The 14,442-nt window shown below is 40.3% G+C and overlaps 1 protein-coding gene across 5 annotated transcripts in view; it reads left to right on the top strand.

The window, feature by feature from the left end:
• The window catches only part of ATP9B (ATPase phospholipid transporting 9B (putative)), a 217,405-nt gene that overhangs the window by 35,462 nt on the left and 167,501 nt on the right, over nucleotides 1-14,442 (top strand). For all 5 annotated transcript variants that reach the window (XR_010932969.1, XM_067698791.1, XM_067698793.1 and 2 more), the window contains exon 5: nucleotides 1,109-1,217. Coding sequence is in view for 4 of the 5 variants with exons in the window: in XM_067698791.1 (XP_067554892.1) it covers nucleotides 1,109-1,217 (109 nt within the window). In the remaining variant the exon portion in view is untranslated. The remainder of the gene's footprint in view (nucleotides 1-1,108; nucleotides 1,218-14,442) is intronic.

Here is a 14,442-nt window from a genome sequence, read left to right as displayed (position 1 = left end):
CCCGCGCAGCAACGAAGACCCAACGCAGCCATAAGTAAATAAATTAGTTAATTAAATTAAAAATAAATAAATAAAAGCAGGGATGGCAAACCATGGGCCAAATGTGGACCTCCCTCTGTTTTGTACAGCCTGAAAGCTAAGAATGGTTTTTAAACTTTCAATGTTTGAAAAGCATCAAAAGCAGAATAATATGCTATGGCATATAAAAATTATATAAAATTTAAATTTCAGTGTCAATAAACAAAGGTGTTCTTTTAATTCAAAAAAACCAAAAACAATAAACCTGGAATAAGAGATTATTGTACTTTCAGTGGAAATTCATCCAGTGTTGTGTAATTTACATGGTACGCTGGAGCATGTTTGTCATTAAAATGAAGCCTACTGAAGAGGTCTCTCTTTAATCATAGGGAACTTGACTTGAAGAATATTCTTGTATTGTGTGTCAGAAAATACATATGTAGCCTTTAAAAAAGATGGACGTTAGCCATGTGTTAGTAACGGATTTCACAATAGATTACAAGCATACAGAAGTTTTATTTCGATAGCACCAAACTCATCTGTTCAGGTTTTTGCTTAACAAAATGAGAGAAAAAGAGCACTATGGCCATACCTGTGCTCTCAAATGCATTTGCATGGTAATGCATGATGTAAGGAAGTTGATGTGTAAGTGTCATATATGGGAATTGTTTTGTGTTCCTAAATGCTTTTATTCTATCAGAAAGATTTAAGTGCACGTATTGTAAGATTTTTATGTCAGTCTTTGTTAATGTGATATTTGAATGCCTGAGTGTTCTAAATATAATTCATGGGTTTATTGAAGATTAATTTCTTTTTCTTTGGGTTATTAAATATTTTCTGATGTTTAGCTTGAAGTATATATTAAGGTGTGAATTTTTTAAGTTTTCTGGGGTATAGTAAGAATTGTAAATCTTTCACGATGCATTACTATGTTCCTTTTGTAGTGTTTGTTACTTTTTGTCTTTTTTTTCATTTATTGTATATTTTACAACTAATATAAATTGAACGAAAAAAAGTAAAGCTAAACAGTAAAAGAATTTTCCCTTTTTGTAGAAGTCCAGTTTTCTCAAATACTTTATTTTGTTTAAAGGGGTTTGTCTTGGCTGTTACTATCATGAGGGAAGCAATTGATGAATTTCGGCGTTTTCAGCGAGACAAGGAAGTGAATTCACAACTATACAGCAAGCTTACAGTAAGAGGTGAGCAAGATACTTTTAATTCAGTTTATCATTGTTTAATATAATCATCATTTTAGAATTAACATAAATGTAAGAAAACATGTCTTAATTTTGTTACTGAAAATAGTATTATGTGATTGTGTGTTGTCTAATTTTCTTATAATAATATAATGCATATAATTTCAGGGTAGCTTTTTATTCATTCTCTAGATGCTTGGATGTATGTGTTTATGAATATTAATATATACACAAGCCCTTAAATGCATGCACACATACATATACATAAATATTAATAGTTTTAGAGTGGCTGTTACAGTTTGTATATAATGCACGTGTCCTAGAGACACGTGAAACTCAACTGGTGTGTACACTGTCTGTGAAGGGTAGCTATCACTTCCTCTAAAGTCTCTCTTTGCTTTATATTTTAAACACAGTCATTAAGGTCAGACATCTGGTATCTTGGCCTTGAACTATACTTAAGGAAGAGGGCTTTGAGCAGCTGAAACAAATGTCATGGTCCAAAGTGGTAACTGATGTGCGCCGATCCCCCTGTAACGTTCATTTAAGGCTTTAACCCTCGCCCAGTTTATGTTCTTGAGAGTTGTTTATTTGGTTTTTCAGTCCATTGTAGAAAAGAAGCAATGTATTAGGGAGAGAGTGGGTGAAGGTATTACAGGTAAGCGTGATGACAGTAGAAAGTGACAGTGAAAAACTAAATGGATATTCATAATGACTCAGAGCCTGTTTAAAAATGGAGAAGTGTAGAGTGGAGTTTATGTCTTCTGTTTATACATGGACATTTGTACAATGAACTATTATTATTTTTTAATTGTCCAAAAAGTGTTTTTATGCTTTATTGGAGTATTTTTCACATAACATAAAATTCATCCATTTAAAATATACAGTTCAGTAGTTTTGGGTATAGTCACAGAGTTCTGAAACCGTCACCACCATCTGATTTCAGAACGTTTTTAGCATTCTAGAAAGAAGCTCTGGGTATCTGTTAGCAGGCATTTCCCATTCTTGCCGCTTCCCTGTCCCACTCCAGCCCCAGGCAACTACTGATCTACTTTCCATCTCTATGGATTTGCCTGTTCTAAGCATTTCCTGTAAATGGAGTCAGGGAGCGTGTGGCCTGTTGTCACTGTCTCCTGACACTTGGCATCATGTTTTAAAGGTGCATTCATGTTGCAGCACATACCAGTACTTAGCGTCTTGTTGCCAGGCGATATTCTACTGTATGATACATCATATGGATGGACATTTGGGTTGTTTCCACTTTTAGGCCATTATAAATAATGCTGCTGTGAACATTTGTGTACAAGTTTTGTGTGAACATTGTTTTTATTTCTTTTGTATATATACCTAGGCATGAAATTACTGGATTGCACGGTAATGTTTTTGAGGAATTGCCAAACTATTTTCGTAATTGGCTGCACCGTTTTACGTTTCCACCAGCAATGTGAGAGGGTTCCAGTTTCTCCACATCTTCAACAACACTTGTCTCTCTTTTTGACTGTAGCCATCCTAGTGGGTGTGAAGTGGTATCTCACTGTGGCTTCGGTTTGCATTTCCCTAATGACTAATGATGTTAAATGTCTTTTCCTGTGCTTTCTGGCCATTAGTATATCTTCTCTGGAGAAATGTTTATTCACATTCTTTGCCTGCTTTTAAACTGAGTTATCTGTTTTAATTGTTGAGCTGTAGGAGTTCTTTCTATATTCTGGATTTAAGTCCCATGTTAGATATATGTGATTTGGAACTGTATTGTCTCATTCTGTGGGTTGTATTTTTTCTTTCTTGATGGTGTCCCCTGATACACAAAAGTTTTTAATTTTCATGAGTCCGAGTTCATCTGTTTTTTTCTTTTTGTCGCTTATGTTTTGGGGTTGTATCTAAGGAACAGTTTGCAACCCAAAGTTACAACGATTTACTTCTGTATTTTCTTCTAGGGGTTTTATAGTTTTAGCTCTTACATTCAGGTCTGTGACCCATTTTCATTTTGTATTTTGTATGTGATGTGGCTTCTCATCCTTTTGCATGTGAACACCAAGTTGCCCCAGTATCATTTGTTGAAAAGACTGTTCTTTCTCAATTGAATTGAAAAATTAATTATTAAAAAGCTTTAATGCATAAAGTATTGGCATGGTAGAGGAAAGGTGTGTTGTAGAAAATAAGGTAAGCTTTAGCTTTGGGGAAAAGAGTCCTCAGAATGGCCAGGTAAATTAGGTGTAACTTTGGTTTGTCTATTTTGGAATACAGTATAGGTCCTGGCTTATGTTTTAAATTGTTTTGTATTGTGGAATTTGGGCTGAGCAGAGATTTGTTTCTGGGCACTAATTGTATCATTCACAAATAAATGGTGCGGTGATGTCAGCAAAAATGACAGAGTACGCAGCTCCACAAATCAAGCAGAACGTGGCAGAGCTAACTTCGTCAAAACTCTGGAAACAGTCAAACTTTACAGCATCCAGGAAGAGGCCTCCTAAAAATCGTAGGAAAGCCTTTTAATATTTTCACCTGCCTTTGCTCCACCCCCTCCGTGTCATGACAACCGCCGGGAAGATAGCAGCAGCCATGTTCCCAGTCTGGGCTCTGGACCCGGCCCTGGAGGGCACAGAGCAGGACGAGCTTGCAAAGCTTTGTGTCTGTCTGTCTAACCTGTCTGGGGGCTACTTGAAGGACTGACCCAGTTCACTCGCCTGTCTTTCACCTAACTTGGAGTTCAGGGCAGGAAGGCTGAAAAGCTGCAGGCGTTTCTCCTTGTGTCAGACTCGGGTACAGCCGGAGTCGCCGGGCAAAGATTAGTTGGGGTTCACACACGAGAGTGTCACTTCCAGGCAGGAAAAGATGCGAGAGAATCCAAAGTGCCCCTGTTTGCTCGGGGAATTTTGAAAGCTACATTCAAGGCCAGAGCCGGATGCAAGCTCAGAAAAGGCCTGAGAAGGTCTTTTGCTTCTGACCAGTTTCTTGGCTCAGGACAGGCGGAAGTGAAGGCTGAGGCAGAGCTATAAACAGCCGGACTAAGCGACAGGGTGCCCAGCACAGAGCCACAGTCTGCAAAGGCGGAAGAGGCTGTTCTTCCTTTCTGTCGTCTTCCCTCCCTCCTTCCCTCTCCCCTCTTTGTCACCATATGTGACAAAGAATACATGCTTCACAAAAATAGTTTAGAAACGTCACTAAATATGCATGGCTATAGCATATACCAAGCAGCAAAACAAATCCAGAAGACGGGGGAGATAGCTCATTTCCTGGGTTACCAGCTTATAATACTCAAAATGTCTAGTTTTCCACAAAAAATTACAAAGCATGCAAAGACAGTGTAGCCCATTCACAGAAGAAATTAACAAAAACTGTCTCTGAGGAAGCCCAGACATTGGACTTACTAGACAAACACCACGTCATCCGCCTCAGATATGCTCAGGAAACTAAGGCAAACAATGGACAAATTGCTAAAAGATACCAGAATGAGATGTTAACAAACGGAGAATATCAGTAAAGGTATGTAAGTTTTAAAAAAAGAAGCAAGAAATTCTGGTGCTGAAAAGTACAGTAGATGAAGAGAGAAACTCACTAGAGAGTTTCAGTAGCAGATTTGAGCTGGCAGAAGAAAGAATCAGTGAACTTGAACCTAGATCACTTGAAATTATCCAGTCTGAGGAGCAAGAAGTAGAATGAAGAAAAATAAACAGATCCTAAGAGACTTGTGGGGTAGCATCAAGTGTACTAAGGTACACGTGATGGGCATCTCAGAAGGAGAGGAGAGAGAGAGCACAGAGAGAATACTTGAAAGGATAATGGCCATTAACTCCCCGAATTTGAGAAAAGACGCAAATCTACACATTCAGGAAGTGCACTGAACCCCAGAAGGATAAATGCAGAGATCCACACTAAGACACATTACCGTCAAACAGTTGAAACCCCAGGACCAAGAGCACACCCTGCAAACGGCAAGAGAGGCGGCTTAGCACATGCAGGGAGGGGGTCCTCAGTGAGGTGAGGAGCCATCTGCAGACTTCTCATCAGAAACCTTAGAGGCCAGGGGGAAGTGGGGTGATGTTTTTAAAATTGGGAAAGGAGAAACCGTCAACAGAAAATTCTATGCTAGTAAAACTGTCACTCAAAAATGAAGGCGAAATTAAGATATTCCCAGATAAATTTAGAATTAAAAATAGGAACTCAAACACAAATACACATATACCCATGTTATCACTGCACTGTATACAATTGCCAAAAGGTGGTGATGACGGTCCAGATGTCCATCAGTGGGTGGATGGATAAACAAATTATGGTCTCTTCATACATCGGGATATTGGGATATTATTTAGCTGTAACAGTTACTGAAATGCTGATACATGATACAATGTGAATGAACCCTGAAAATACTATGCTTTGTAAGAGAAGCCAGACACTAAAGGTCATATATTGTATGACGTCATTATTTTGAAATATGCAGAAGAGGTAAGTTAATAGATAAAGAATGCAGATTGTGGTTGCCGTGGCCTGGGGGAGTAGGGAACGGCAGCTGCTTAATGGGTATGAGGTTCTTCTGTGGTGATGAACACGTTTTGGAACTTGATAGAGTTGGTTGCACAATACTGTGAATGTACTAAGTGCTGAGAATCATTTACCTTAAAGTGGCTGACTTTATGTCATTTTCACCTAAAATAGTATAAAATGATGAGGAAGACAGACTGGTGTATGTCTTTTACAATTCTGTAATATTTGAATTCAAAATACTCTAAAAACAATTTCAGTGGTTTCAATTCAAATGCAAGTGAAAATTCACGTTTTTAAAAAAAATCGGTCCTCATTGCCTGTGATCTGAGAAATGGACATTTCCCATGTAGATAGATGTCGGTAGCGACAGCTGCTCTTTTGGACTTCCGTGTGTGTCAGAGCACTTTCCCTGTGCTCATTCACATAACCACCGCCCAGGGGTGGCTGGTGTGGTCTCCAGTGACAATGAGAAGCCTGAAACTCATGCTAAATAATTTGCCCGAAGTTGCCATCCTTCTTGGCAGAGTTCGTATTTGAACCTGGACCCTCTGACCTCAAATTCAGTGTTCTTTCAGCTGTGGCACATTGCTTTGTGGCTGGTTATTCTGATGTAAATGACTGATAAGTAAAACTTAGTATATAGAAAGTGCATGTGTATGCTTATTATTGAGTGTAGTTTAAAATTTATTTTTGGAATGGCATTGATTGCTTTCTGTGATTTATTGTAGTTTGTTGTATCATTTTACAGCATGTGAACTTTTTATATTTAGAGTTCTCAAGCACGTTCTTGTAGAAATAAATTGAGAAAATGTTCTGTGTTGTTATTTTTTTCTTTTGAAAAGGAAAGCCACTTCCACTGTTAAATATGCTAACGACTTGAAGGTGCTGTGTTTGGAAGCAGAGGATATTTTAACTCTGGCATATGACCTTAGTGAGCACCGAAGGATTTTTAGTTTGCTCTTTATTTCATTGCCTGATAAGCTGCCTTTCTTGCGTGGGAGTTTTCCATGCCTGTTGCTGCTAGCTTCCTTCCTTTCTCTTTATGACTGCTTCTGCTGTTCATTGTCTCCTCGTGAACAGCACCAGAGGCAGAGGCAAGGAAGGGAAATAACGTAGATTTTCCTACTTCTGGGCAGCTCTTGCGAAGAGTTGGAATTGTGTGGCCATTCTACTTTTGGCTTCTTGGAAACAATGCTGTTTTTTTCCCTTGTTGCTAGGGAGTCATGTATAGATTGTGTACCTTGTTTGTAATCATCCACATGGCTAGTTCACAATTCATTTCCACAGATATTTACTAAGTACCCACTATGTGTTGGGTACCGTGATAACTTGATGAGATTCAAATATGGATAAGTCCTGAACTAAGCTTTTTAAAGAGCTCATGCAGTCAGTATTCTAGCAGATAGGATCAATTCAGAAGTCTTCGTTTATTTGTGTTTTCATCAGCCGCCGGATCTCAGCAGGGCTAAGTTATGTCAACCACTATTAGTGTATTTCCCAAATTTAAACCTAAAGCTAACATGGAACTTGATATTTAGAAATGAAACTTGAATTAATTTTGTGCTGCTGGGTCCTTCATACAGCTCGTGATGATTGTTTTCCAGTATATCTTAGTTATTTCTTTTTATTTTTTAATAAATTTATTTATTTTTATTTATTTATTTTTGGCTGCATTGGGTCTTCATTGCTGCACGCGGGCTTTCTCTAGTTGCGGTGGGCGAGCGGGGACTTCTCATTGCGGTGGCTTCTCTTGTTGTGGAGCACGGGCTCTAGGCTCGCAGGCTTCAGTAGTGGCTCGTGGGCTCTAGAGCGCAGGCTCAGTAGTTGTGGTGCACGGGCTTATTTGCTCCGCAGCATGTGGGATCTTCCTGGACCAGGGATCGAACCTGTGTTCCCTGCATTGGCAGGCGGATTCTTAACCAGTGCACCACCAGGGAAGTCCCTTAGTTATTTCTTTTACTAGTTCTGGCGTTTTGTCGTTTAACATGTTTTCAAGTATTCAAACATAGGAGAGAGAGAAAAATGTCTGTGACTTGAGCCTTATGTGAAGTACTCGTGTTTGCGTATTCGTGTGTGTGTGTGTGTGTGTGTGTGTGTGTGTGTTTGAGAGAATGTGAGAGAGAACATTTGCATTTACATGTCTCTTGTGGTCCAGTTTCCTTGCCAAAAAGGAAGCTTATCTGTGCAGAGTATAGAAATTCTTTATTCCTGTGTATTTTAGCATCTTTGATTCATATTATCAACACTGTGTTGTCCCACACTTGTTAACATTCTTACTCTGTTTTTTTTACGTTAAAAAGATTTTTATGGAATGTCGAATGAAATTTTGTCATCTTTTAGTGAAATTGACTCCATTTGTCAGTAATAATCATTCCTTGAAAATCAAGAGATTTTAAAATCCCTCGTTAGTGCCTTTTACATATTGTCTATGCAATATGTCGCTTTCACTAAGTCATCTTTCTTGTCTGTGATCTGAGCAGCATTTTAAAATACCCTCTTCCAATGCTCATTCCAGAATATTCAGCATACACTGTTGCATTTTTACTCTAAGTAACATTTATCAATCCATTACTATATGTCAGGCACAAACACTTTACATACACTCCCTCATTTGTTTGGTTCTCTGTGGCTGTATCATGGTGGACACGTATCCTCAGGACTGGACAGATAGGCAAGAGTGGATGTACATCCTCATTATCTGCATAACTGGTATTTTTTCTTAGGTCACCCTAAGAGGACCTGTATGAATTCATTTCTTCATGATATTAAGCATTTAACATTTTTTATTGCATTGTTTGGAGATTAGGGCCTGGAACCCATGAAACATAACTTTAAAAAATACTTGCTTGCACAGGGTACCTTCTCACACAGACGGGCGTTTCGTATATGTCTGGATGCTGGTAGCATCCTCTGCTTCCCTCTAGTGACTGGCATCAGTAGTTACCTTTAATGACTGCTGGTTACCTTTAATGACTGAACTCCCAGCCACACATTTTTTTAAATTTCCAGTTTGGTGAAAAATGCTCTCATTGTGTTTTCTTGCTATTTATCTTTTAGCACTTCAAGGTTTGTTTCTTATCCTTTATGGAAGTTTATTCTGCCGTTGTTCCTATGTTCATCTTTATCTTATAATTTCTCTACTAAGATAAATTTATCACATGTGGGAAATACTTTTATCTTGTTTGATTAATTTTTTCATTTTTTTTAAGATGTAGATAAATTTATATTTTTCATGTAGGCATATCTTCTGATCCTTTTCCTTTGTGGTTTTTACCTCCATCATAGGAAGTCCATTCAATACCAATATATTATAAGTGACTATTTTATTTCTTTTAATTAAAAAAATATTTATTTTATTTATTTAGTTATGGCTGTGTTGGGTCTTTGTTGCTGTGCGCAGGCTTTCTCTAGTTGTGGCGAGCGGGGGCTACTCTTCGTTACAGTGCGTGGGCTTCTCATTGCGGTGGCTTCTCTCATTGTGGAGCTCGGGTTCTAGGCGCACGGGCTTCAGTAGTTGCGGCACGTGGGCTCAGTAGTTGTGGCTCGCGGGCTCTGGAGCACAGGGTCACTAGTTGTGGCGCACGGGCTTAGTTGCTCTGTGGCATGTGGGATCTTCCCGGACCAGGGATTGAACCCGTGTCCCCTGCATTGGCAGGCGGATTCTCAACCACTGCACCACCAGGGAAGCCCCTAAGTGACTATTTTAATTTCCTTACAGTATTTCTGTGTTTTCATTTTTTGTACTTGAATTTTTTTTTTTTTTTTGCAGTATATGGGCCTCTCACTGTTGCAGCCTCTCCCATTGCGGAGCACAGGCTCTGGATACGCAGGCTCAGCGGCCATGGCTCACGGGCCCAGCCGCTCCGCGGCATGTGGGATCTTCCCGGACCGGGGCATGAACCCGTGTCCCCTGCATCGGCAGGTGGACTCTCAACCACTGCGCCACCAGGGAACCCCTGTACTTGAATTTTTACCCCATTTGCAGTTTTACGTGTAAAAGTATGTATTGTATGGAGAAGGGATCTGACTTTTTTTTTCTCAAATGGTCAGTTAGTTACTTTAAAACCAGTTATTCAAGTTACTAACTTCTCTCAGATCTTTGAGAAATATGTTAGATTTGTTTTGGTCCTTTCCTCTAGTTTCTGTGCTCTTCCACTGATTCATCCAAATTTCCATGCCAGTCTCATACCAGTTTTAAATGTTCCTTTACAGTACATTCTGGTATCTTGGGAAACCTCTCCGTTCCTCCCTCCTCCCCTCCCTCCACCAGTTATTTTCATTTTTTTCTTGTGTTCTCTGAGAAGCATGAAACGCTCTAAATATAAGAGTCCTGGGGAACTTTCTGTCTGCTCGTGACTTAGGCCAGTGGCCCCTGGCCCTCCAGCAGCCTCACAGCTGTCTTGCCACCTCCATCTGTGGATTTCTTCACTGTCTCCAAGTCTCCAGACTTAGGTGGATTGAGAAGTAAACCACTGTCATGTGGGTTATGTAAACGTTAGAGGAAAAGAGAGACCAGGGACTGTCTTGACCTGGGTTTGCTCACATCTCTCTCCATAGTAACATGACCGTACACACTCAGGTAGGACACTTGGGGTTTGTCCATGGGGTGAGTCCATGGTAGAGGGAGACTGCTTTTTTTGTACTGTTTCTGATTTTAGTGATTGAGAGTCTTAGAACTTGTTAATTACGAACCATTCATATTAACAATACTTTGTATCTTCACCTTTGATAGATATTTAAGAAGCCTATGTAACTATAGGAAACAAAGGTTAGAAATTTCTTTTATGCAAACAGCAGAGGGCTTAATGAACACTTTGGAGTGTGTCCTCTCTTTATTGATACCATATAATTTCTATTTGTATCTGTTAGTTGGTAAAATATCTAACGTTTGAGATACTTATTAAAATTTTCAAACTGTTGTGATTTTCTGCAAAATCTTTTATCTGGTGAATGCAGTGAATTACTGTTGATACTTATTTCAGTGTTAGGTTCTGCATATAGCTTTAGGCAAAAGCACGTGCACTGGCTGGCTGTAAAGCCTGCCTGATAGCCTCCTCTGACAGCCCCTGGAGTCTCCCTTGGCAACTTGCATAGATAGCTTGGACTCCCTTAGCCAGTGAGAGGCTAATATAGTTTATCCGGTGAATAACATTCAGTGTTTTATCTTTAAATATTTCTTATGGTAATGTAGTATTTCATTATTCCAGTATTCCTCCCAAAGCTATTCCAGCTCTTTTTGTACTGATAGTAGAGGAAAAAGAATTGATTGTGTTTAATTTGAGTATCTTAATTTTTTTGTTGTTGCTTAGGAATGTTATTAAATGATACCTTGGTTATTGCTAGTAAATGTTTAAGAGTAAAAATTGGTTACTTTTGGCAAGATGCTCTATAATTCTTACGCCCAGGCTGTAGTATTTCTTTTATTTTTCTTATTTCCTAGGCTGTAATTATACAGTCCATTTGTTGTTATATTTTATTTCACTCTACCTTACTTAATATTGCTAGAATATAAGCTACCCATTTTGTTCCCACTTATGTCCCTGGCCTGTACTGGGGGAAGGGTGTCCACGTGCCCTTGAGTTAATCCTGACTTCCTCTGGCACCCTCAACTTCGTCAGCCGAGGTCAAGGGGAAGCCTGTGCCCTGCCCAGCTTCAGCCGGGGTCAAGATGGGGTCCTGGGCTCCCCGGGCCTCTCATCCTGAGCGCAGTCTCGGCCTGTGTACCCCAGGACTAGCCTCACGGGACCTTCATCTTGGTTCGTGTCTCAGACTTTAAAATCACTCTTCATCTTCTGCGTTTTAATCACCACGAGATTCTGTACATCTTCATTCTTAGCATTGCCCTTTTTTCACTGTGCCTTTGGAATTCTGGTTTCTTCATCACCTGAACCTTTCCATCATCAGACTCCTCTGAATGTGCCTTCTTGCTTTCATTAAAATGTGGCTCTTCTGTGAGGGTCCTGCTTCCCCTGCAACTCTCCTAAATGTTTGCTATTTTTCTCCCGTAATCTTGGGGCCACTTGACCTGGAATTAGAGTCCTTCCTATCTTTGTAGCTTATTCCCTCTTGCACCTTCCTCCGGCTCTTTTTCAACCGCCAGTTCATTGATCTTACACCTTTGTGCTGTTCCTTGCCCCTTTGATGTTCTAGTTGATGAAGTCCAGTGTATCAGTTTTTTCTTTTATGATTGTGCTTTTGGTGTCCTATCTGAGAACTCTTTGCCTAAACTCAAGTTCACAAAGATTTTCTGTTACATTTATTTCTCTGATGTTTCTTCTTCTAGAGGTTTTTTAGTTTTAGGATTTGCATTATATGACAGGTCTTTTGAGTAAAGTTTTGTATTGGTACAAGGTGTGCGTGTTGTTGTTTCTAGCACCAGTTTTTGAAAAAGTGATCCCTTTACCACCACATTGGCTTACACTTCTGTCAACAATTAGTTGTCTTTCATGTGTGGGTTTATTTCTAGACTCTCTTTTCACTCTGTTGATCTATTTGTCTCTTTTATGCTAAAACAATGGTCTTTTCATTACTGTTGTTTCATAATAATTCTTGAAAGCAGTAGCGTTTGCCCTCCAAGTTTGTTTTTCCTTTTTAGAGTTGTTTTGGCTAGACTAGATCCTTTGTATTTCCATGTGACTTTTATAAATTTATTTATTTATTTATTTATTTATTTATTATTTTTGGCTGCGTTGGGTCTTTGTTGCCACATGTGGGCTTTCTCTAGTTGCGGTGAGCGGGGGCTACTCCTCACTGTGGTGCGCAGGCTTTCCATTGCGGTGTCCTCTCCTGTTGTGGAGCATGGGCTCTAGGCGTGCGGGCTTCAATAGTTGTGGCACATGGGCTCAGTAGCTGTGGCTCGCGGGCCCCAGAGTGCAGGCTCAGTAGTCGTGGCGCACGGGCTTAGTTGCTCCGCAGCATGCAGGGTCTTCCGGGACCAGGGCTTGAACCTGTGTCCCCTGCACCGGCAGGGCAGGCAGACTCTTAGCCACTGCGCCACCAGGGAAGTCCCTCCATGTGACTTTTAGAATCAGTTTGTTAATTTCTATTAAAAAAAAGCCTGCTGAGGGCTTCCCTGGTGGCGCAGTGGTTGAGAGTCCGCCTGCCAACGCGGGGGACACGGGTTCGTGCCCCGGTCCGGGAAGATCCCACATGCCGCGGAGCGGCTGGGCCCGTGAGCCATGGCCACTGAGCTTGCGCGTCCGGAGCCTGTGCTCCGCAACGGGAGAGGCCACAACAGTGAGAGGCCCGCGTACTGCAAAAAAAGAAAAAATAAAGCCTGCTGGGATTTTGATTGGGATTGCATTGAATCTATAGATAAATTAGGGGGAGAATTGACTTTTTAATAGTATTAAGTCTTCTGATCCATGAATGAGGTATATCTCTTCCTTTATTTAGGTGTTTTAAAATTTCTCTCAGCAATATTTTGGGTTTTTTTCAGAGTATAGGTCTCTCTCTTAATATAATACGATGTGATATAATATAGTATAGTATAAAACTTATTTCCCAACTACCCACTTTGCTTCATAATCTGTTTTAAGTTAGGCTCCTACCTCCACACCCACTTAAAATGGTGAGAGAGTTGGGGGAGAATGCCATTCCCACCCAAATAATGAAGACAAGCCCAGTAACTGGCCAATTTCACGGGTGGTGGTCTGCCCAGGAAGCAATACGTGTTAATCCGAAGTGACCTTCTAGAGGGCTCCTTATATGCGATCAATGCTTTTTTAAAAAGTTGCTTAATTATTTGTCACTCTTATCTCCTTGTGTGTGTTTTGTTGGGAAATAAGTAATTAATACCTTTTCATCCTTATTTGGTAATGTCTGTGTCTAGTTAGATGTGGTGTTTATGGTTATGCTCTCTTTAATCCATTCCGGCATTTGACCCATTTTAACTGATTAGGGGTAGAATGGTTATCAACTCCTGTTCTTTTAAAATGGGTTAAGTTTGGATATGCATTTGCGAAGAACAAACTAAATGTCCTAAAAGTGCACAGGATCTGAAATTTGGTAGACACTCAGGTGTTTGAATATTTATAGCATTATAGCATTTTAAGCACATTGTGTAGCAGTGTGTATAAAATCCTGCTGATGCTTATACAGGTTACAGAAGGCTTCATGGGGTTATATTTGCTGTGCAATTAAGGAGGTCTGGGGAGGGAGGGATTTCAGTCAAAAGGAGCAGCAAGTGCAGAGAACCTGTAAGAATAAGCAAGGGCCTTACACGGTTGTCGGATAAGGTGCCAGACTAACATAGAGCAGGAGCAAAGGGAAGTAGTAGGTAAAGCCGGAAAGTTAATTTGAGATCAGCTGTGAAGAATGTGTATACATGCTGCAAATTTGATTATCTTCTAAGTAATTGTCCAGTAATGGAGGGTTTGGGGTGAGGATGAACATAATCCTTAATTTTTCAACTAGTTCGTTTGGAATTATGCTGAATTTGGAAAATAATAACAGTGGCGACCATTTAGTTGTGTCTTGTTTCTACAGGTGATGCTGACGAGTGGCAATGAGAGTGGTAGACAGGGCGCGTGGTTAGACACTCTGCAGGAAGAAGAGTGGTTCTTGGAGTGATTTTTGATCTCTCTTCGGAGGAGCCAGTAGAACTTGGCCCATGGGGCAAGTGAGCTAAATGCTTGCCTCCCGTGATAAGGCACACATAAGCCACCACACTGTCGAGGCACAGCGGCAGGGAGCGCTTATTGCTAGAAGAAGGCTTTACTGTCGAGGCACAGCGGCAGGGAGCGCT

This window comes from Pseudorca crassidens, chromosome 12 (genome assembly GCF_039906515.1).
Source record: "Pseudorca crassidens isolate mPseCra1 chromosome 12, mPseCra1.hap1, whole genome shotgun sequence".
In the NCBI taxonomy this organism is placed as follows: Eukaryota; Metazoa; Chordata; class Mammalia; order Artiodactyla; family Delphinidae; genus Pseudorca; species Pseudorca crassidens.
Note: the sequence above shows the minus strand (reverse complement) of the source record. Positions and strands in the feature narration are given on the sequence as shown.